At 43.5% G+C, this 22,729-nt stretch overlaps 1 protein-coding gene across 1 annotated transcript in view; it reads left to right on the top strand.

Moving 5' to 3' along the window:
• The window catches only part of RYR3 (ryanodine receptor 3), a 404,874-nt gene that overhangs the window by 219,492 nt on the left and 162,653 nt on the right, over positions 1-22,729 (top strand). The window contains exons 39-43 of the mRNA XM_031935734.1: positions 9,997-10,270; positions 11,939-12,053; positions 13,745-13,874; positions 15,042-15,145; positions 21,075-21,210. Of these exons, the coding sequence (XP_031791594.1) occupies positions 9,997-10,270; positions 11,939-12,053; positions 13,745-13,874; positions 15,042-15,145; positions 21,075-21,210 (759 nt within the window). The remainder of the gene's footprint in view (positions 1-9,996; positions 10,271-11,938; positions 12,054-13,744; positions 13,875-15,041; positions 15,146-21,074; positions 21,211-22,729) is intronic.

The raw sequence follows: 22,729 nt of genomic DNA, 5'->3' as shown, positions 1-22,729 counted from the left end.
GAACAGAGCACTGTATTGTAATCCCATAAACTGAACCATCAAGTGCACTTGACAAGGCCTTCTTGAAATTCTGCTAAGTCAGTGCATAAAAATCCTAGAGATGCAATAAGGTCTGCTAAGGCGTCCTAATTATGTGTGGTGGTTCTGAGTGGGGTAAAGTGGTGTGCACATGCATGTGTGCGTGTGTGAAAGAGTAAGACTGGCCATACATTGTGGCAAATGGTAGATTTAACCTCTTCACCTCAACGTCATCTTGCTTGTGGTGGCTGTCCCACTTTGAGAGTCATGTTTCTTCTGAATATTGAAGTGTTTTGTAGTCATTAAAGGGTAGCATTTCCAAAGATGAACTCAGAAAAGCAACAGAAATAAAATCAGTATTTAGTCATAACCCTTCTTAACATCTCTGTTGCTCTTTGTTTATGAAAGAGATTCAAATATATTCACAAGAAATAAGTCCCTCCTTTGCTGTTTGAAAATCCTACCAAAACTGGGGGGTCTGTTCCAAGATGGCCGAATAGGAACAGCTCCAGTCTGCAGCTCCCCCGCGTGATTGATGCAGAAGATGGGTGATTTCTGCATTTCCAACTGATGTACCTGGTTCATCTCATTGGGACTAGTTGGTCGGTGGGTGCAGCCCACGGAGGGCGAGCCAAAGCAGGGTGGGGCATCGCCTCACCCGGGAAGCACAAGGGGTCAAGCGACTTCCCTTTCCTAGCCAAGGGAAGCTGTGACAGACTGTACCTGGAAAATCGGGAAACTTCTGCCCAAATACTGTGCTTTTCCCAAGGTCTTAGCAACTGGCAGATGAGATTCTCTCCTGTGCCTGGCTCGGTGGGTCCCAGGCACACGGAGCCTTGCTCACTGCTAGCACAGCAGTCTGAGATCGAACTGCCTGGGGGAGAGGCATCCGTCATTGCTGAGGCTTGAGTAGGTAAACAAAGTGGCTGGGAAGCTCAAATTGGGCGAAGCCCACCACAGCTCAGCAAGGCCTACTGCCTCTATATACTGAACTTCTGTGGGCAGAGCATAGCTGAACAAAAGGCAGCAGACAACTTCTGCAGACTTAAACATCCCTGTCTGACAGCTCTGAAGAGAACAGTGGTTCTCGTAACATGGAGTTTGAGCTCGCAGAATAGACAGACTGCTTCCTCATGTGGGTCCCTGACCCCTGTGTAGCCTAAATGGGAGACACCTCCCAGTAGGGGGCGACAGACACCTCATACAGGCAGGTGCCCCTCTGGGACAAAGCTTCTAGAGGAAGGATCAGGCAGCAATATTTGCTGTTCTGCAGCCTCCACTGGTGATACCCAGGCAAACAGGGTCTGGAGTGGACCTCCAGCAAACTCCAACAGACCTGTAGCTGAGGGACCTGACTCTTAGAAGGAAAACTAGCAAATTGAAAGGAATAGCATCAACATCAACCAAAAGGAAATCCACATCAAAACCCCATCTGTAGGTCACCAGCATCAAAGACCAAAGGTAGACAGAACCACAAAGGTAATTATCCAGGAGAACTTCCCCAACCTAGCAAGGCAAGCCAACATTCAAATTCAGGAAATACAGAGAACACTACAAAGGTACTCCTCAAGAAGACCAACCCCAAGACACATAATTGTCAGACTGACTAAGTTTGAAATGAAGGAAAAAGTGTTAAGGGCAGCTGGAGAGAAAGGTTGGGTTACCCACAAAGGGAAGCCCATCAGACTAACAGCGGATCTCTCAGCAGAAACCCTACAAGCCAGAAGAGAGTGGGGGCCAATATTCAACATTCTTAAAGAAATTTCAACCCAGAATTTCATATCCAGTCAAACTAAGCTTCATAAGTGAAGGAGAAATAAAATCCTTCACAGACAAGCAAATGCGGAGAGATTTTGTCACCACCAGGCCTGCCTTAGAAGAGCTCCTGAAGGAAGCACTAAACATGGAAAGGAACAACTGGTACCAGCCACTTCAGAAACATGCCAAATTGTAAAGACCATCGATGCTATGAAGAAACTGTATCAATTAACAGGAAAAATAATCAACTAACGTCATAATTATAGGATCACATTCACACATAACAATATTAACCTTAAATGTAAATGGGCTAATGGCATAGGATCACATTCACACATAACAATATTAACCTTAAATGTAAATGGGCTAATGGCAACAAAAGCCAAAATTGACAAATGGGATCTAATTAAACTAAAGAGCTTCTGCATCACAAAAGAAACTACCATCATAGTGAACAGGAAACCTACAGAATAGGAGAAAAATTTTGCAATCTACCCATCTGACAAAGGGTTAATATCTAGAATCCACAAAGAATTCAAACAAATTTACAAGAAAAAAAAAAACGTCAAAAAATGGGCAAAGGATATGAACAGACACTTCTCAAAAGAAGACTTTCATTTAGCCAACAGACACATGAAAAAATGCTCATCATCACTGTCCATCAGAGAAATGCAAATCAAAATCACAATGAGATACCATCTCATGCCAGTTAGAATGGCGATCATTAAAAAGTCAAGAAACAACAGGTGCCAGAGAGGATCTGGAGAAATAGGAATGCTTTTACACTGTTGGTGGGAGCATAAATTAGTTCAGCCATTGTGGAGGACAGTGTGGCGATTCCTCAAAGATGTAGAACCAGAAATACCATTTGAGCCGGCAATCCCATTACTGGGGATATACCCAAAGGATTATAAATCATGCTGCTATAAAGACATATGCACACGTATGTTTATTGTGGCACTATTCACAATAGCAAAGACTTGGAACCAACCCAAATGTCCATCAATGATAGACTGGATTAAGAAAATGTGGCACATATACACCATGGAATACTATGCAGCCATAAAAAAGGATGAGTTCGTGTCCTTTATAGGGACATAGATGCAGCTGGAAACCATCATTCTCAGCAAACTATCGCAATAACAGAAAACCAAACACCGCATGTTCTCGCTTATAGGTGAGAATTGAACAATGAGATCACTTGGACATGGGAAGGGGAACATCACACACTGGGGCCTGTCAGGGAGTGGGTGGGGGGCTGGGGGAGGGATAGCATTAGGAGAAATACCTAATGTAAATGATGACTCGATGGGTGCAGCAATCCAACGTGGCACATGTATACCTATGTATCAAACCTGCACGTTGTGCACATGTACCCTAGAACTTATAGTAAAAAAAAAAAAAAAAGGAAAATCCTACCAAAATCATCAGCATTCCCCCATGGATACTGTATATATGTGTTCACACACACACACATACATATACAGGGACTATACCTATGGATCATCTCTCTAAGGGACATAGCATGCCAAAATAATCATAACAAAGCATAATGTCTTTTTCGTCAGATCATTTCTGATATCACTTGGAAGGTCCTTCTTTTAACTTCCTGATAGAGCTTTTTCTTCCCTGCTTCTTTAGTCTCCATGTAATGGAGACTTATTCTAGAAATATAAAAAACTTCAGATAAAAAAGCCATTGGAAGGAAAGAAAGGGAGATCTTATTGTTTCTCTAGTTTCTTTTGAATGTATGTGTTACTTCAGGAGTTATGTCTTCTTATGAATTGTCTGATTTCCTAATTGAGACAACAGTTTTACTCATTATTTTACACTTTATTTTTTATTAAGTGCTTCACATGTATTAGTTTCTCCAACTAGGCTGTGGTGGATAATAATTGTGTCTTGAAATAGTTTGTTGTAGAGTACTTCACCTCGGGCATGTAACAGATACCCAGGAAATGCTGGTCAGTTAAAAGCTGACTTAGAAGTAGCATGACTGGAGTTAGCTACTCAGATGAAGACAGGCAGAGACCTGTGAATTGGATATGTCCTGAGTCCTGGACACATATCAACTTCAGGGCAAAGCCTTCTGTAGTTGACAGCTTTAGTTTCCAGTATTAATTAGACCAAAGTCATTGCTGGAGGATCAGCTAATGTTGGGGACAAAGAATTAAGTGCCTCCCCTTCCAGCCTGCGGCCCACATTTCTCTGTGTATGTGCAGAGCAGGCTGAAGAAAACCATGCAGCCTCAGTATAATACAAGCCTGGCTCCCTCCTTGCTTAGATGATGACTGTTCTTAAGCCCAAATTAAGGAGAAGAAAAGCATTAGGAGCCCTTCAGGCTAGCAGGTTGCCCTTTGGTGAGGAATGAATAATAGCCAGGGCCCTTGACTGCAAGGATTCAATTTTCAAAATAATGATTCTTTAATCCTCACTTTATTTCTCAATGTGAGGTGTCTTACTCTTCTTATATGAGATCCTCTTCTTACATGAGATACTCACATTTAATCTCACACATACCCCACTCCCATCCAGAAGTAAACATGGAAAGCTTCCTAATCTGTAGATTTCTAGGTTCAGGTCTCAGCTACTTGATCAGAATCATGCAGCCCTAATAGAACAGGTTTTATTTTAGCTGGAGAGAAAGCTTTGGTTTCCAATCACAGCCTCACTTCAGCGTAGGCCTCTTATATAGGTCAGTGGTTCTCAAACCCTTTGGTCTTGGGACCCTTTCACACTATGGAAAATTACTGAGAACCCCAAAGGCTTTAGTTTATGTGGATTATATCTATCAGTGTTTACCAAATATAAAATTAAAATTAACATTTAAATATTTATTCATTTAAAAATAAAAACCTTATTACATGTTACATGAAAATACTTTTATGAAAACAATGTTTCAAAACAAAAAGTGACATTTCTTTGTGTGATTATAAATCTCTTTAATGTCTGACTTAATTGAAGGCAGCTGGATTCTTATATCTGGTTAAAGAATAGGAAGGAAAATGGCCTTAAATATATGATTGGAAGGGTAGTAGTATTTTTCATAGCCTTTTCCAATAATTATGAATATTCTTCTGTAATACTATATCTGAATAAGTAGTAGTTTCTGAAAAGTTAGTTGGCATGTGGAATCTGAAACCATGTTAATTAGATTTTTATGTACTTCGTTACATAAAAATTTGTTGGTCTGTCTCACACGTTGAATGGATCTTTTACCTATGAATGTTTTTGTAACATCATTCATTGGTCATTGAGAGGTTGTTGGTTCACTGAGTTAATCAGAACTTCCAAATCTTGACACATTTCATTATAAAATACTTTTAAAATCACATTTGTTAATGTAGCTTAATCAGAAAAGTCTTTAAGTGCTGGGAAACTATTGAGCTCCCAGTGGCAGATAAACATTTTTCAAAATTCTGATTTTTACTTTAAAGCTCAAATTTCATTATTGGCAACAAATACTGTCATTTGAAGTGAAAGGCTTACTTTTTTCATTATTTTTTTCATTTTTTTCAAGTTAACCATAGTTTGTCGTTCTTTAATTTAAAATGGCATTCCGTGAAATAAGCGGCTGGTTTAGCTCACAACTCCATCACGCAAGTGCTTTTCTTCCGGAAAAGCCACTGAACTTTGATACATAGCAAAAGTGCTTTACTTCTTTTCTTTCTATGTGCCATTCTATCACACAGGATATTTTAAAGATGTAAACTCAAGAGTTTATGATTAATAAAAATAATTTTTACTGCTTTATTCAGGACATCCTTATGTGAAACTGGGCATTTATCTGGAAGGGTGGCAATAAAAAATATAGTTGGATGCTGCTAACTTGATTCAAGCTACGGCACAAGCAGTTTTACCCACCATTGCTTTTGTACCATCAGTGCAATTATCAACACAATGGAAAAGGCAAACAGTGTCTTAGAATTTTTATGAAAACACATTTGGACTTAAAGGGTATCTAAAGGGTCTCGGGCCCCCAGGGCTCTGCAGATCACAGTTTTATAACTGTTGGTAAAGATGTCAGTAATAGTTCACCTTTATTAAACCTACAGTATGTGCCATCCATGGTTATATGCATTAATTAGTTTAATCATGAGATATTCAGGTATATGGAGAGCCTAACACAGTCCAGAAAATATATTCTTTTTAACTTCTGGACTCTGGTACATTTTGGCTGCTCTGCTGCTGATGCATGGGAGCTAATTAAAATCTGAAGAATTTTCAGTAGCATTGCTGCTAGGGGTATAAACCTCCATTTTCTCAGTCCCAAAAGTGTTTAGACCTTGAGAAGTTCATTGATTCTGCCTGGGTTTGCTTGGTGGGTCCTGAGTCTCTAGTATATGTCAGATGACAAACTATGCTGTGCTTTTCATGGCTCCTGAAAATATCCCCTTCTGCCCCTCTCCCTCTGAATTTTATTTCTTTTTGTAGTTATTGTTTCTCTCACTTACTGCACCTTGGTTTCACAGTTCAAAACATTGTATGATACATATGGCTTTAAATGTCAGGCCTTCCATGGAATTACATCTGCCTGTCAGCAACGCAGCAGTAGGTCTTGCCTCCTTTTCTGGCAGGACCTGGGGGCTCCTTTTTTTTTTTTAAACTGTACTTTAGCTTGATCACACATAAACATGTATCCCATTCTCTGACACTTACTTGGAAGGCTTGCCTGGACAGAGAATGGAGTGGAAGCTGTTTGCTGCTCCCTGCTTTGAGGCTGAAACGCTGTTTCCTTTCCCATTTGCCCTCTGGTGAGGTGTTTGCTTTACATGCCCTCTAGGCCATACATATTTATTTGGATTTTCGAGTCGGTGTGTGGCTAAGAGCTTACCCAAATCCTGAATTAATCTGAAAGCCAGGTTAAGGGAAACTAGTATGTACTTGGTTTTATTATGATTCTGTAAAATTCTCCGTTGAAAAGAAGATGGTCCTTGAGCAGATTAGTAATTCCAGCAGATCTGATTATTGCTTTTCAAGCGTGGCAGGGACTGTGATAGCACGTATTACATCTGCAGAGAATTGTTTTGTTAGTCGTGAGAACTATAACTCTTCCAAGCCAAAGTGTATGTTTTAGAGGAAACTGTACTGACAGGACTAGAAATACTCAAATTGGGTCCAAGGGTCTACATTTTTGTCTTGCTTTCATTCTTACTACACAAGTAATAAGAGTGCATCCATACGTATTTGTGATTGTCTCTGATGCTGCCTCTGTTGTGCTGCATGCCTGGTGCCCTGGGCTCCAGAGTTGCTGCCCTCTGCGCTACCAAGCCTGCCCCACTGCTCCAGCAGCACCTGGGTCCTGTGCCCGGCCCTTTGTGCTGCTCAGTGTGCACGTGTGTGGAGTCTGCGTGGCAGCCTGGCCTCCTGCAGCCTCCTAGGCCCTGTGCCTGTGGCTACAGCGGCTGTGTGCTGTACACCGAAGGAGACAAAGCTTCTGTTGAATTCCTGAGTGATGAAATTAAGGAGGAAAGGGATATCCGGAAGCATAAGAGGCATTCCCTCCCTAAGAGGTCTGGAAGTTGGGAGCTAGAATTTAAATGGAACAGAAGCTAAATGAGTATGGCAAGTTGCCAGAGGAAAGATCTCTGTCACTTTCAATAGTATCAGTAGCATCTCACCCACATCTGATGGTGAGGAGGAGCCCTCACAAGGGCAGTAGGTTGAAGAACAGGATTCTGAATTAACATCAATTCCCAGTTTCATAGCTGAAGTTATGAAGAATGATAGCAAGAAGGTCCTGGTGCTGACTGTCACTATCAGAGGATGAGTTTGGACAAGAAGAGCAGGTCGAGAGTAACATTGTCTCCATCAAGGAAGTTAGCTTTCAGTCCAATGGCAAGTCTGAATGGAAGGACACTAGTACACACTTGACACAGAGTCGCCGTACTAGGCCTTGTATTATCTCCTTGAGGACCAAGGGGTGGACAGCGCTTTTGTGGATGGGTTGGTGCAGCTCAGCACAGTTACGGAGCATCAGGAGGATGTTACTTTTCTTCAAGATCTCAAAGTTTTGTCAAGAACCAGCAAAGTAGACAGCTACTGAAAGCCTTAGTTTTATGGCAGGCTTTGGCCAACGAACAAATCCTACTGGGAAGCCAGGCACTATCATCCTAATACCATGAAGAAAAGAGCAAATTTAAATTATTTTTTTGTGCTCTCATTTACTATTCGTTTGTTTTTTTTTTTTCTGTGCAAATCTATTGTTACTAGTTGGTTTTTTGTTTTGTTTTGTTTTGTTTTGTTTTGTTTTGTTTTGTTTGAGATGGAGTCTCTCTTTGTCGCCCAGGCTGGAGTGCAGTGGCGCGATCTCGGCTCACTGCAAGCTCTGTCTCCCAGGTTCACACCATTCTCCTGCCTCAGCCTCCCGAGTAGCTGGGACCACAGGTGCCCGCCACCACACCCACCTAATTTTTTGTATTTTTGGTGGAGACGGAGTTTCGCCATGTTAGCCAGGATGGTCTCGATCTCCTGACCTCATGATCTGCCCACCTCGGCCTCCCAAAGTGCTGGGATTACAGGCGTGAGCCACCGTGCCTGGCCTAGATTTTTAAAATAATATGACAGACAATAAAATTAGGGTTTCTCCTCCAAAATCTATACATGTGAATTAACTAGAAGATGCAGGAACTTTTATATGTGGACTCAGGAAACAGGCTTCTGACAAGGAGCCCAGCATAGCCCTTAAATAACTTTGCCCCTGGAGGATACAGATAGGATCTAATCTAGCGGGTATTAGTGGGCAGTCCCTGCCCAGTGAGATCTCTTAAGAACGTCTTTTAACTGCGCTTCTCTCTGACTTGGGTGTCCTTTTTTAAGGTTTTCAGTTTATGTCTCCTATCTGAATCTAACACACCCACAGGGTTGATAGACACAGCAGTAAGTTAAATTAATCCTTTACATCTAGGGCTCTTTTAAAGCTTGGTAACTGAGTTCTATTTTTATATCCTTACGATGAGCCAAGACTGTATATAGAGCAGACATCTGCCATCTGTAGTGATATGGAGTAGAAACCTCGACTCTTAGAGATGGCATGGGCTACCAGAAGCACTGATCTGTTTACTCCCCTTTCTTTCATTGATTGACTGAGTGACCTTCATTGTCCCCTTGGCTCTGCCTGGCCTGAATTAAGGATCTTCCTGCCATCCATACCTTGTAGGACTGTGATATGTAGTGCCAGAGTAGGATGCCTTTGTGATTTAACAGCAGCATGTCTCACCTCTGTCATCTTCTGGAAGTGTGGATGGTATGGGAAGGGGTGAGCGGTGCTTTCCCAGCCATTCCAGCAGGTCCCCTTCCTCCTTTAACTCCTACGCCAGTGCCAATCAGCAATTTGCAGGGGCTTTTTAGTCTGACCTCTGAAGGTTCCACAGCTGTTCTGAGTCCCAGTTCAGTGATCTTTCCCTTTACTTGTATAGACAGTAAAATTTCTGTAAAACCAGTATGAGCCCCCAATAAATTCTGAATTCAAAGGTGTTGTGGTTTTTATTCTCTTGATGCTTATGACAGGAGTCCAAGATGCAGTGTCAGCTGACTCTTGCCAAAGATAGAGTGCAAAAAACCTGTTCAGAGTCTAGAATGATGGTCCGATGTCCCATTGTAAAGCCTTTAGAGCTGTTCTCTCAGCCCAGCATGGATGCAAATGTTGTTTAATCAAAACAGAATGGTTAACACCCTCAACTCATAATTGGAATATTCTTTTATTATTATAAAGCCGACTTATTTGTCTTTTGATGATATATTCTACTTCTGTGCATGTCATACCCAACCCTTAAAATACAATTTTTTTTGTTTGTTTGTTTTTTTGAGACAGAGTCTCACTCTGGTGCCCAGGCTGCAGTGCAGTGATGCAGTCATGGCTTACTGCACCCTCAACCTCCAAGGCTCGAGCAGTCCTCCCACCTCAGCCTCCTGAGCAGCTGACTACAGGCGTGTGCAACCACAGCCACCTTTTTTTTTTTTTTTTTTTTTTTTTTGTAAAGCAACAGGGTCTCCCTTTGTTGCCCAGGCTGGTCTCAAACTCCTAGACTAAAGCAGTCCTTCAGCCTCAGCCTCCCAGATTGCTAGGATTATAGGCATGAGCCACTGCACATTGCCTATAATAAGAATTTTGTAACTTCATCCAACGATGTATCTTCTGTTTGCATGAAATGGCTGAAACACCCAGCTCTCCCTGAGCCATGACAGCCACAGTCCGGGTCCCTCCTGTTGTCCTTCCAGCAACATTGAAGGAGCTCATCTCACAGACGATGATATGCTGGGCCCAGGAGGACCAGATCCAGGATGCAGAGCTGGTCCGAATGATGTTCAACCTCCTCCGGAGGCAGTATGACAGCATTGGGGAGCTGCTGCAGGCGCTGCGGAAGACCTACACCATCAGCCATGCCTCTGTAAGCGACACCATCAACCTGCTGGCTGCCCTGGGCCAGATCCGCTCCCTCCTCAGTGTCAGGATGGGCAAGGAAGAGGAGTTACTCATGATCAACGGGTTGGGGTAGGTGGCTCACAGTTCCGTGCCGTTCTCTCTAGAGAGCTTTCAGTGGGAAAACTGACTTACCTTGATATACGGATGTAGTGGAATCAAATCATATTAAATCTTCGTGTGACCTGATTCCAGTCTCACTCCTCCTGGGGTTGTAGCCTTTGTACCCTAAGAGATCCGACTACTCGCAGCGAAAGGCATTGCTGACAGAAGTGTGGAGGAATCTTGGAGAAGAGCAGTTATTGGGTTTTAATCTTTTGAAAATAGCCCCAGGGAGCCCATGGAAACATTTGGAGGAAGGGACAGTGTGTTCAACCCAAGACAGAAATTATCTGAGTGCTCTGAAAAACTGCCACCTCATCTCTCCCTTTTCTCAGGACTAGCCTAGAGTCATTTTTGTTACTTCATTGAGATAATTTTCCCCTTAACGGTAGCTCATGGCTCTCCCTTAGAAGCCATGTAGTCAAACAAATTCATAGCATTTTAGACGTCAAAAGAATTTCCTTTAATTATGTACTGTAGCACTTCTATTTTGCAGTTGAGCATACCAAGGTCCAAAAAGATTCACTAACCAGCCTACAGTTTTACTTTATTAGAATCAAGAACCAGACCTACAGACATCCTCCTCCCTAACTTTTCATCCTACCTCCCTTGAGCCAGCAAACCAAAGGAGCATCACCAAGGTGCAGGAAAGGGACGTTCAGGATCCATGGGGGGGAAATGCATGCATTTGTCAAACTCATTTTCAAAGAGAGATCTTATATAAATGAAGAGACTTTTATGGGAATAGGATACAGTTAGAGAATTATTATCTCCCCCAGCCTTCGTAGTAGACATAGCAGAAGTGAAAACTGGCATTTGCAGGTGGTGTTTCCTGCAACCCTCAAGAGAAGGGGAATGGGCCAGCCAGAAAGTAACCACCCAGCAAGGCAGTACACAGCAAATTACCAGGCTCTTTCTGTATTTTGACTTGCCTGCAGCTGTACTCTGTGAGTGTACATTGGATGACTTAAAGATGTAATTGTTCTTACATGTTAATGTCGTGAGTTTTTAAAGCCTATTGTCCAAAAGCTTCATTGGTATCTAAAATTATTACAAGAAAAGAAAAACAAGGGATGTTTCATAGGTCATTAGAAAGAAATGTTTCGGCCGGGCGCGGTGGCTCAAGCCTGTAATCCCAGCACTTTGGGAGGCCGAGACGGGCGGATCACGAGGTCAGGAGATCGAGACCATCCTGGCTAACACGGTGAAACCCCGTCTCTACTAAAAAATACAAAAAACTAGCCAGGCGATTTGGCGGGCGCCTGTAGTCCCAGCTTACTCGGGAGGCTGAGGCAGGAGAATGGCGTGAACCCGGGAGGCGGAGCTTGCAGTGAGCTGAGATCCGGCCACTGCACTCCAGCCCCAGCAACAGAGTGAGACTCCGTCTCAAAAAAAAAAAAAAGAAATGTTTCAAAGAGAAAGAGCAAGTACTTAGAAGTAGAGGAGCACAGAATATTTCTGTCAGCTAGAATGGCCCTGCACATATATTCCACCTGACCTAGTGCCTTCTTCTTCTTTTGTTCAGCCTGTCGCTTTCATGTTACTTCACGCCCTCACGTGTTAGTGTGTTCTCATCCCTGAATTTTCCTAACCTGTAAATAACCACGTGCTGAAGACTCTCTCTGATCCTTACCCTAGAGACATAATGAACAACAAGGTGTTTTACCAGCATCCCAACCTCATGAGAGTCCTGGGCATGCACGAGACGGTGATGGAGGTAATGGTGAACGTGCTGAGTACAGAGAAATCTCAGGTAATGCTAAAAGGAGAACCGAGCCAGAACTTGTCCCTTGAGGCAGGAGCACATGAGGGGACTTGTTCAGAGCCACATGGCTGGTGTCCCTTGCCTCGGTTTCTCTTCCAGGGAGAGGGAGGGACATGTACAGTGCCAAGAAGGGGCCAAGCGATGGGGTAATGCTGCTGGATGGAATCCCACTGTGTAAGAGCTCTTGAAGCTTGGAGACTCTCTTCATTCATCCCACTGGGCTCTTCAGTTGCTAAGTTTACTTCCCGTATTCTGCAACCCTGCGCTTTCCAAGATGGAATAGCTCTGACTGCCACTTAGGAGCCTGGTGTGCCTTGTGCTGAGTCAGGAGAAGGCTGTGCTAAAGGAGAACAAGATCTCAGTAGTGATCCTGGCAGTGTTTCCCCAGAAGTGTTTGTTTCCTCTGTTAGCCGGGCTCCTGAAGGAGCCAGTTTCCTTGCCAGCTCCCCCATAAGGAGGCTGCATCAGGGGGATCTCCTGTTGGTAAAGGGAGAGGAGTGGGGATAGGACACAACGGGACATTTATCCCAGCCGGGCCGGGGTCCTCCTCACAGTTAAACTGCTTCCACAGGCAGTAGATAGGGTATGGCTTCAAATGTCGGAAATTCTAGAATGCCAGGGTCCTAGGAAGGGTGGTTTCTGGTGCCATTTCATCAGCGCTACTGGGGAGGGGGGCAGGTGTGTAGAAGGAACAGAAGCCAGGGTCATGTTCCTCATGGGCTTCCTTCTGATTTCTTGGGAAAGTGAAATCTCTCCAGAAGATCCCTGAGCACGTGCCCGGATGCCTTAGCCAGCAGATAGATTATGTTTCTGAATCTTATTTCTTAGAGCATCCTCTGTAATATTAAAGGAGAAAATCAAGGTCGTCTTAGGATCCTGAGCAAGGTTAACACTGCCACCATTTATTGAGCATTGTAGGATCAAAAATAAGATTTGGCCCAACCTAGAGATACTGGTTACTTTGTTAAGCAGAAAGCCAAGCACAGTCAACAGGAATGTATGATGGCATCTTTATGCTAGACTGCATGAAACAAATGACAAGTGCTATGGAATCACATAGAAGAGCAATTATCAATGACAAAAGTAGTCAGGAAGACTCAGAGAGTGATGCCTTTCAGACTCACACAACGGTAGAGGCCAGCCTTGACCCAGGGCACTTGGGTTTTGATATACTGGTGGGCCTTGTGTGTCTACGATCACCTGTGTCTGTCTGTCTGTCTCCCTCCTTTCTCTCTTTCTGTCCTCTGTCTCTCTCCTTTGTCTCTCTCTCCCCTCTCTCTCCTCTCTCTTTCTCTCTCTTTCTCTCCTCTCTCTCTCTCTCTCAATTCTGTCCACTCCCTTCCTACTTGGAAACAACAATAGCCTGGTAGAAAAAGGTCATGCAATTTCATGTGACTTCCGAGGATGACGGATTCTTGTTTGACATCTGTTTCTCTTGGAGGAAAGATATTTCAGGAACTATAACGATCATTCAGTATTTTTGGGAGCCTCTTCTTGGGTGTCCACTCTCTGTCTCTCCTGTGAATCAGTCTTGAGAAAAAAAAAGGGAAAGAGAAAGTTCATTTTTCCAAGTGTTCACAGCTTGCGATACTTTACCCATTTAAGACTCTGAGGTCAGAGTTTTCAGAAAGGCTTCATGATAGATTCTTTTCTCTGACACTTTCTACTTCTCCCTACAGATTGCATTTCCAAAGATGGTTGCTAGCTGCTGCCGTTTCCTTTGCTATTTCTGTCGAATTAGCCGGCAAAATCAGAAGGCCATGTTTGAGCATCTGAGTTATCTTCTGGAGAATAGCAGTGTTGGCCTAGGTGTGTAAGTCTTCTTGTAATTTCCACATTCAAACTCGAAGGATTTGACCACTCTGCCTTTGACCACTTAGGAAATACAGGGAAAGAAGCCACATGCATGCTGTGATATTTGTAAATACTAGAAGAGTCCCTGCCTGATTTAAAACAACTGAAATAACGATGCCACAACAACTGAAGTAACGATGCCACAACGACGTTCTCCAACATAAGTAGAGATGTTGCTACCAGCCAACATTGGTGACAGATTAGTGTTGGCATAGTCATACAGTTTTACCTCATCTCTCTTGGGACCAGTGGCCCATGGTTTACAAAATGCCCCTGGGATTGCAGATATAGTCTGGGGGCACAGCCCTTCCCAACCCACTCAACTGACCAGGGAGCAGTGCTGATGAGACCAAGGTCATGGATCCGATCTCGTCTTGGCAGGCTGGCTGCAGGCTGCATACCTGTCCATCAGCCTCCCAGCAAATGCTTTCCTTAGCCGGGAGGCAGACTGGCCAAGAGCAATCGTGGAAAACAGTGTAAATCCACCACCACCACTAGAAAAACAACTCAATGCATATGTCTTACTCATTGTTCTGGATATAAACGAAATGAATTTGTGGCATACACAAATACTTCCACTTGAAAACTGAAGTTTCAGGGGTTTTTATTTCTCAAATACAACCTCAGGCTACTAACCTTTTTGTAAAATGCCACATGAAGTTTTTCTTAATTCTAGCCTGAGAACCAAACAAACAAGTCAAAAACAACATTGGTGACCTGGTGAAACTATATGAGCTAATGCTGTTTGATGCTATTTTTAAACTCTAGGTGGTAGCCCCAGAAATACCCAAGTTCCACTGGGCTTTTTTGGTCAAGTGGCATCTGATATGGGGGCCTCAAGAAGTTTTGTGTTAGAAAAGCACTTGGAAATACATGGTCCGGGCTGGTAGTGTGAACCGATTTTCTGGTAATTCGTATTCATGGTAATGAATGTGGGGAGAAAGGCTAGCTAATAGAGCTGTTCTTAACTCAAGTGGACTGTGGGGTTGGAGAACGGTCGTGTAAACCAGGTTTCAATGTGTTTGCTGCCCTCTCCTGTCCGCTTATGTGCACTGCAGTCTCAGCTCGGTGCCGAGTGTCTTCCTCTGTCCCTTTCTTGCTAATTCTGCCGTCCTCCCTCAGCCTCCCCGTCGATGAGGGGATCCACCCCGCTGGATGTGGCAGCGTCCTCTGTGATGGACAACAACGAGTTAGCGCTGGGCTTGGAGGAACCAGACCTGGAGAAGGTAATTGGCCTTGGGGAGGCAGTGTGGTGCTGCTCTCTTCCGCCTGTAGTGCAGCTAAGCTAAGGATAAGCAGACCACGGATGGAGTCTCTGTCAGTATTCTCATCTTGGTGGGCTTGTAGGGAAAGCGTGGAAGAATGTGAGTAACCGGTAGCAGCACAACGATTACAACCAAGGGATCTCCTGTGAGCACAGGTAGCCAACTTCAGAGACATGGATATGTGGGCACTGGTGTTGGGATGTGGAAGCCCAGCCTCATTGGTCTACATGGAACATCACCAGATGCCTGTGGTTTCTAATAAAGTTCTGTGTAATTTATAAATTTACCTATGGAAGGAAGAGACATGGCAGAATGCCGTATAATCAGAGTCCTTTCCATGTGCAACTGAGGCAAACTGAACTGCCCTCCGCTGGGAGTGTAAATGAAGCTCCTGGTGGTGGCGATGGTTGGGGCCGCCTCACTACATCTTTTCTCCATCCCTTTCTTTCAGTGATGTCCTTGACCGGAGGGCGGCGGGACTCACAGTGCGACTTTCTGAGTGTGGGGAAGAGCAACCTGGGAATGGGGGGATGGGGACGATGTAGAGAGGAGGGACATGGGCAAGTCACAGACAAGTCAAAGGTCATCATTGTGTAGGGGGTTTGGGAGCACGCGGAAAAGGGCACCTGAGCCTGCCTAGGGGATTAGGAAGGTCACTCAGAAACAGTGGTGACCCGAGGGATGAGGAGAAGCTGATCAGCCACGTTGTTGGGGAAGAATGCCAGGGATGTTTGCGTGTCTGAGAGGAGAGCATGGCGTGCTGCAGAGTAGGAGACTGGGTATGACTGAAGCACAGAGTGCCTGGGGGATGTGGTAAGAACGAGGCAGAAGCAGCGAGGAACTGAACTTTATGCTACCGTTTGTATTAGAGGAATTCATGCCCATGCACTCTGCCAGGTTTTATTCTGAAAGCTTCCCGCAGATGAACTCACGTGATCCTCAGATCACGCCCTTTCATTATTGCCTGCCAGTTACGGGCAAGGAAGTGGAGGCATAAAGAGATTGGGTGGCATCCTCAGCGTCGTGCGGATAGTCAGTGGCACAGCCAGGCGTCGAGAGAGCGTTGGGCTCCTGAGGCTGTGCTCCTACCCATGTTGTTATAGGAGGTCACCGTACAGCCAAGAGTGGTGGAAACCACTGGAGAGTGTTAGGCAAAGGGCCAACACGGTACGATTCGTATGTTAGAAAACACCGCAGTTTCAGTAAGAAGAACTGATTGGAACAGAAATAAGTCCTGAGGCAAGGCGGAGAGTTTATGCGGTAATCAAAGCCCAAGCCTGTGCTGGCTTCAATTAGTGTTGCTGCAGTGGGTGTGAGAAGTGTTTGAAGCCAGGGGACCTATCTGTCAGAGGACAAGTGGCAGCCATGAATTCGATATCAGTTCAGCCCGTGTTTTCCTCTAAGGAGTGCAGGAGGTAAGCAGATCTGAGGAGGCCGGCCATGAGTCTGGGTTCTGTCAAGTTTAAGGAGCCCCGAGGCTCCCAAATGGCAGTGCCAAGTAGGGAGTTGACTGCGTGGCAGCAAATCTCAGGCGAGCTCTCTGAGCTGCAGAGGGAGTGCACAGAGGGCGGCTGAAGCTCTGGGGGTACATGAGGTGACTCCGGCGGCTGGTCTGGAGCAAGAAGAGAAGCATAGCCACGCCAGAGCCCTGAGGACCGCCAGCATATTTAAGGGAGTCACCGAGGAAAAGGCACCAACAAAAAACATGAGGAGGAGCCAAAGAGGATGAGAAAACCCGGAAAATGTAGTGTCTGAGAAGCCGAGAGGAAACACTGAGAAATAAATACGTATTTTTTTCTTCCTGTCATGTAGTGAAGGTGAGTTGCCTCAGAGAAGACAGGGTGAGGAACGAGAGAGGGGATGTCTTGATGAAACGATGATGGCAGCAGATGGCCTTCCTCTAGCTGAGGCAGCCGCACAGACCACATAGATTTACCGCTCACGAAGATTCTGCTGTTTCAGGCCTTGGCAGAGAATCATTGGCCAAGCTGCAAAACCATGTCTGATCTATTAAGATGAAATGATAATTACCCACCAATAATTCATTGACATTTTTGAGTTAGTAAATTCCATTTCAAATGCATTCAACTGATAATTACAGAGGGCCTACCATGAACCAGACAGACAAAACGCCCGTGTTTATGCAGCATGTTTCTAACGGGAGGAACTTCTGTTGCAGTAAGAGAGGCTATGACTTTGCTGGGGCTGCCATAACAAAGCGCCACAGGTTGGGTGACATAAACATCAGAAATTTATTTTCTCACAGTTCTGGAAGCTCAGAGTCCAAGATGGAGGTGTGGGCAGATTTGGTTTCTTCGGAGGCTTCCCTTCCCCGCTTGCAGATGGCCACTGTTTTGCCGTGTCCCCACGTGGTCTTTTCTTTGTGTGCACGTATCCTTGGTATCTCTCTCTGTGACCAGATTTCCTCCTCTTTAAGGACATGACCCCAACAACTCAGTTTAACTTGGTCACCTCTTTACAGCTCCTATCTCCAAATACAGAAACATTCTGGGATACTGGGGGTTAGAGCTTCCACATGTGAAATTTTGGGGACACAATTTAGCCCGTGACAGAGGGGTTCCCTTCGAGTTGGTCATTTTATTTTGTTCTTTAAAGTATTTTGAAATATCAAAGAGACACTTTCAGAATAATATTTTGAGGTGGCAAATAAATTTAAGTAAAAGTATTTTTATTATTTTGTCAGATTCAGTAAATATTTCCAGTGGACTTATAAATCATTATTTTCCTTATAAATCATTATAAGGAAATGATGTGTCCCTTATAAATCATTAAGTTAAAAGCAGGAATCAAGGAAAGAATCTATTTACTGACCTTATCAAATATGATATTTATCAAACAACCCCATTACATAATAGAAGAACCTTGCTTTTTCATATTCTTTGAAAAGAGGGTAGACGTGGTGACTCATGCCTGTAATCCCAGCACTTCAGGAGGCCAAGGCAGTTGAATCATTTGAGGTCAGGAGTTCAAGACCAGTCTGTCCAACATGGCGAAACCCCATCTCTACTAAAAAGCAAAAATTAGCCAGGAGTGGTGGTGGGTGCCTGTAGTCCCAGCTACTCAGGAGGCTGAGGCAGGAGAATTGTTTGAACCCGGGAGGCAGAGGTTATCGTGAGCCGTGATCGTGCCTCTGCACTCCAGCCTGGGAGCCTGGGTGACAGAGCGAGACTCCATCTCAAAAAAAAAAAAAAAATTCTATTAAAAGAAGTCCCAGTCAATATAAGTTAGGGTTAACTTTAATAAGCCCTCCCAGCTGCAAAAGGAGTCAGTGAAAATGACCAGACCAGAGGGAAGTGTTAGGCCCTATAGGCCTGTGTTGTGAAGGATACCAGCTACTCCTACATACGCACACCAAGACTCAAGCACCACGCCACTGTCAGTGCCTTGCATGAGAGCTTCCATCAATGCTGTGTCTATTCATGGTCTCTGCTTCTAGCGGGAGAGACCTCAGCCAAACTCTATTATTCATACATTTAGATGACAATAAATAGCTCAGTGTTTCAGGTGGTGTGATGATAACCCATGCTTGTGTGAAAAGCAGCTGAATGCGTCTTCTTTGACAAGGCAATACCACAAGGTTTTGAACTCGGTATTCTATTCTCAGCCCCAGTTCATCTTTTGAAACCATGTTGCTCAGCAAAGACATGGAGCCTCCATTGGAAGAAGTCAGATGTGATGAATGCAGGCTAGCAAGCTGGGAGAGGGGAGAAATGGGCACTTGAGACAATCTGTAAAGGGGATGAGGTTTGCCACACTGTTTTCAAGTAATTGGGGTGGCTTAGCACACTGCCATAGACTTTATTCAGTCCAGTGTCGGGAAATTACCCAAGTTTGGTTCACAGGAAAGAACAGCAAAGGACTGCTATGCTGGGATTTCTCCCTTCTATTGATCACGACAGAGATTAGATCATTTAGGATTGAACAGTAGTCCCACCCCAACACATATGCATACATACACATGCACACACACACACACACACACACACACACACACACACACAGTCTCTCTCTCATGGGCAATTATAGCAGCCTAGGAAATACCTACACCTGCAATCTTGAAAATTCTGCCCAATTCTGGCCCTTATTGATGCTTCCCTGACATTTTAAAGACAAAATCAAATCTGAACTCTAAACAAAATATTATCTTTACTGGTTTAAGAAGGAAAAAGTGTGGTGACAGATTCTTGCTGAGTTTTGCCTTATTTTTATTATACTTGCAAAACAGAATATTTGACGTCAGTAAATAACTGATTCATTGAACAAACGTTTATTGAACAGCTACTATGTACTAGGCCCCGGGGGTTAAAAAAATTCTTAAAAACACCATCCCTAACTTTGAGGATTTTGGAGCACTGTGGATTCTCCTCTTCTCTGTGTATACATAAAATATGAAAGGTGAAATTAGAATAGCAACTGCATTTTAAACAAGGTGTAATTGCCAGGCTTTTTGCGTGATAGCTGCTGAAAAGTAGAGCAGAATCTAAAATCGTCTGTAAGATCCTAGCGTAGAGATCTCACGATGAGTGTCTAGTAACCTGGAAGCAAACAGACCACCACCAATCCCAGTCCTTAAAGGATGAGGATCTCTTTTTCTGGCCATCCCAACCTTAACATCGTGGCTTTTGACTTTGGACAGCTGTTGTGGATGCAGAACGAGAGTAGATTCCCCTGATTACTCAAGGGCCCACTCTGGGTCAATCAGTGACTGAATATTGTGGCCTTGCAATACCGTGGCCAAATGAACATGGGTGGCCCCCGGTGGGCCCTTCTTTTTCTGCACTGTTGTCTCCCCAGAGGTATGCTAGCTAGGCTTATTTGAAAACGACAGCTCCCTCTTGCCAGAACTGGAAAAACCAGGAACTGACAGTACATGGTGTGGTCCTACATAACAATGATAATCAATCTTGTTAATTACTTGGAAACAAAAAAATGAATTGGAGACTCTTTCTAGCCTCTGGGGAAATGGAAGCCTTTCAGTTCTTAGAATTTCACAGGCCTTATAGCTATCCAGTAGAAAAAAAAAAATTGAGCAGTTCTTTTTTTGTTTCTTATATGTAAGATTTATTTTTAAATTTTATTTTGTTAAAATATACAAAATACATATTTTACGATCTTGAAATTTTTTAACTGTGTATTTAACTGTATATGCAGTATTCAGTACTTTTGTAATGTTGAACTGTCACCACCATCTATCTCCATAACTCTTTCCATCTTGTAAAACTGAAATTCTAGACCCATTTCACAAGAACCTTCCATTCTTCCCTCCCCTCCCCCAAGTCCCTGGCAACCGCCATTCTACTTTCTGTCTTTATGGGTTTTACTACTCGAATTACCTCATAAGAATGGAACGATACAGTATTTGTCGTTTTGTGACTGGCTTATTTCACTTAGCGTGTGTCCTCAAAGTTCATCACATTGTAGCATATATCAAAATTCTGTTCCTGTTGAAGGCTGAATATCCCATTGTACGTATATATCACATTTTGCTTATTCGTTCATTCATCCATCAATGGCCACGTGGGCTGCTTCCACATTTTAGCTTTCAATTACTTAGGAGTATATACCCAGAAGTAGAATTGCTGGATCATTAATTCTGATTTTAATTAATCTGATTTAATTAAGCCAGAACTAATTAATTAATTTAATTAAATCAGAATTAATTAATTCTGATATTGATTCTGATTTTAATTTTCTGAGGATCTCTAGCACTATTTTCCACAGTGGCTGTACCATTTTACATTCTCACCAGCAGTGCACGAGAGTTCCTCCTTCTCCACATCCTCAGCCAACACTTCTTATTTTTTGAAGTGTGTTTTTTAATACCCATCCTAATGCATGTGAGAGAACACTTTTGTACTATTTCTGGCAGGTGGTGACCTACTTGGCAGGCTGTGGCCTACAGAGCTGCCCCATGCTTCTGGCCAAAGGATACCCTGACGTCGGCTGGAACCCCATCGAAGGGGAACGCTACCTGTCCTTCCTGAGGTTTGCCGTCTTCGTGAACAGTGAGTCCCACATTTTTCCATACCTTTGATATCCAGAATAGCATGATCATGGATACGTACAAGGAAAAGGATATCCTTTCCATTGCTTCTGATCCAAAAATAGGGGTTTGGTAGCTGGCAAGAGAAATCTCCGGGAGAATCACAGGGGTTTGGTGGCTGGCAAGAGAAATTTCAGAGAGAATCAGGCCAGATAAAGATAAAGAGTAGAGTCAAGTGAACAGAGCACTGAGCATTAGTCCCAGATCCAGCAAGAAACTCACTGCCTGAGGTTGGATATGTCGCCTCTCTACACTGTAAAAGGGGACCTTATGAATATCACAGTTGATACCTCATCTGTTTCACAGAGCTAAATGCATATGTGCATCTAGATCCCTGGACTGATTGTTGGATGGATGGATGGATGGATGGATGGATGGATGGATGGATGGATGGGTGAATGAATAAAATCAAGTATAACTGAGTAGCCGTAAAAGATAAGTAAATTCCCAGGAGAAAAAAATTGCTGTAGCAACCCTAAATGTTATTCTTCATAATACAATCTACCTCCCATTTATAGTGAATTCCAACACTACCAGAATTCTTTAGTTGCACTGGAATGATATGCTGAATATTATGTAAAATAAGTGGGGTACTTTCTTGAAAATGAGCCTTGTCTCCTAAGAATTTTTGTTATAATACTAATTCACTTGTATTGACATTATACTTATAGTCCCTCTGTCTTCTCTCAGTTTGGGGTTCCAGGCTGACAAACTGTACTAAGCAGATTAGGTGATCTCAAAGAGAGATTGCAGCTAACACACAGTCATGCTAATTGTTCTAGGTATAAGAATTTGTCTCAAAATATGTTGACATAATATGATCATTATGTTCCCAAGTGCTTTTCTTATTGTGTCTCTACCCTCCCATTTCACCTGCTTACTTTTCTTCACCATACTAAGCTATACTATTTATACTACTAAATATAGTCTTAATATGTAAATGTTTTCTTTTCTCCTTGTCCTGGTTAGATTGCAGGCCTTGAGGTGGTTGTGTTTTATTCCCCTGGGACCCACCCAGCCAACTTCTTAACCAACTCTCTCTGCTTCTCTCCGTGTATTCATCACTGCATCCTTCTGTATTTATCACCAGCTTTGTTAACCTCCATTTTCTTCTCTCGAGGGCAGTTTTAGAGTATCCTCTAATAGCCTGGTTCACTTTGTATCCAAATTATCACCTGTCCAGAATTAATGCAGAGTTAATGTAGGAGTAAAGCAAATTTGTGGGTGTATGAACTGGATTTTAAGAATTTATACAGCTCACCAAATTATGTAAATAGATTGTTTGCAGACAAATCCGATCAAGGCAGGACCAATTTATTCATCTTGGTCACCTTCACAGTCAAGATCAAGAGCTTTTTGAGTCATTTTATGAGACCATCTACCTGGATTGTGGAGGTAAAGGAATCCACTGGCTCTCATTCTACCCAGACTGCCTAAATCCTAACACTTGCTTTTGTGGGTTAGGTACACCCATATTGAAC

The sequence above is a fragment of the Piliocolobus tephrosceles genome, chromosome 6 (genome assembly GCF_002776525.5).
Source record: "Piliocolobus tephrosceles isolate RC106 chromosome 6, ASM277652v3, whole genome shotgun sequence".
Taxonomy (NCBI): domain Eukaryota; kingdom Metazoa; phylum Chordata; class Mammalia; order Primates; family Cercopithecidae; genus Piliocolobus; species Piliocolobus tephrosceles.
The sequence above is the reverse complement of the archived record's forward strand: the minus strand, read 5'-3'. Positions and strand labels throughout refer to the sequence as shown.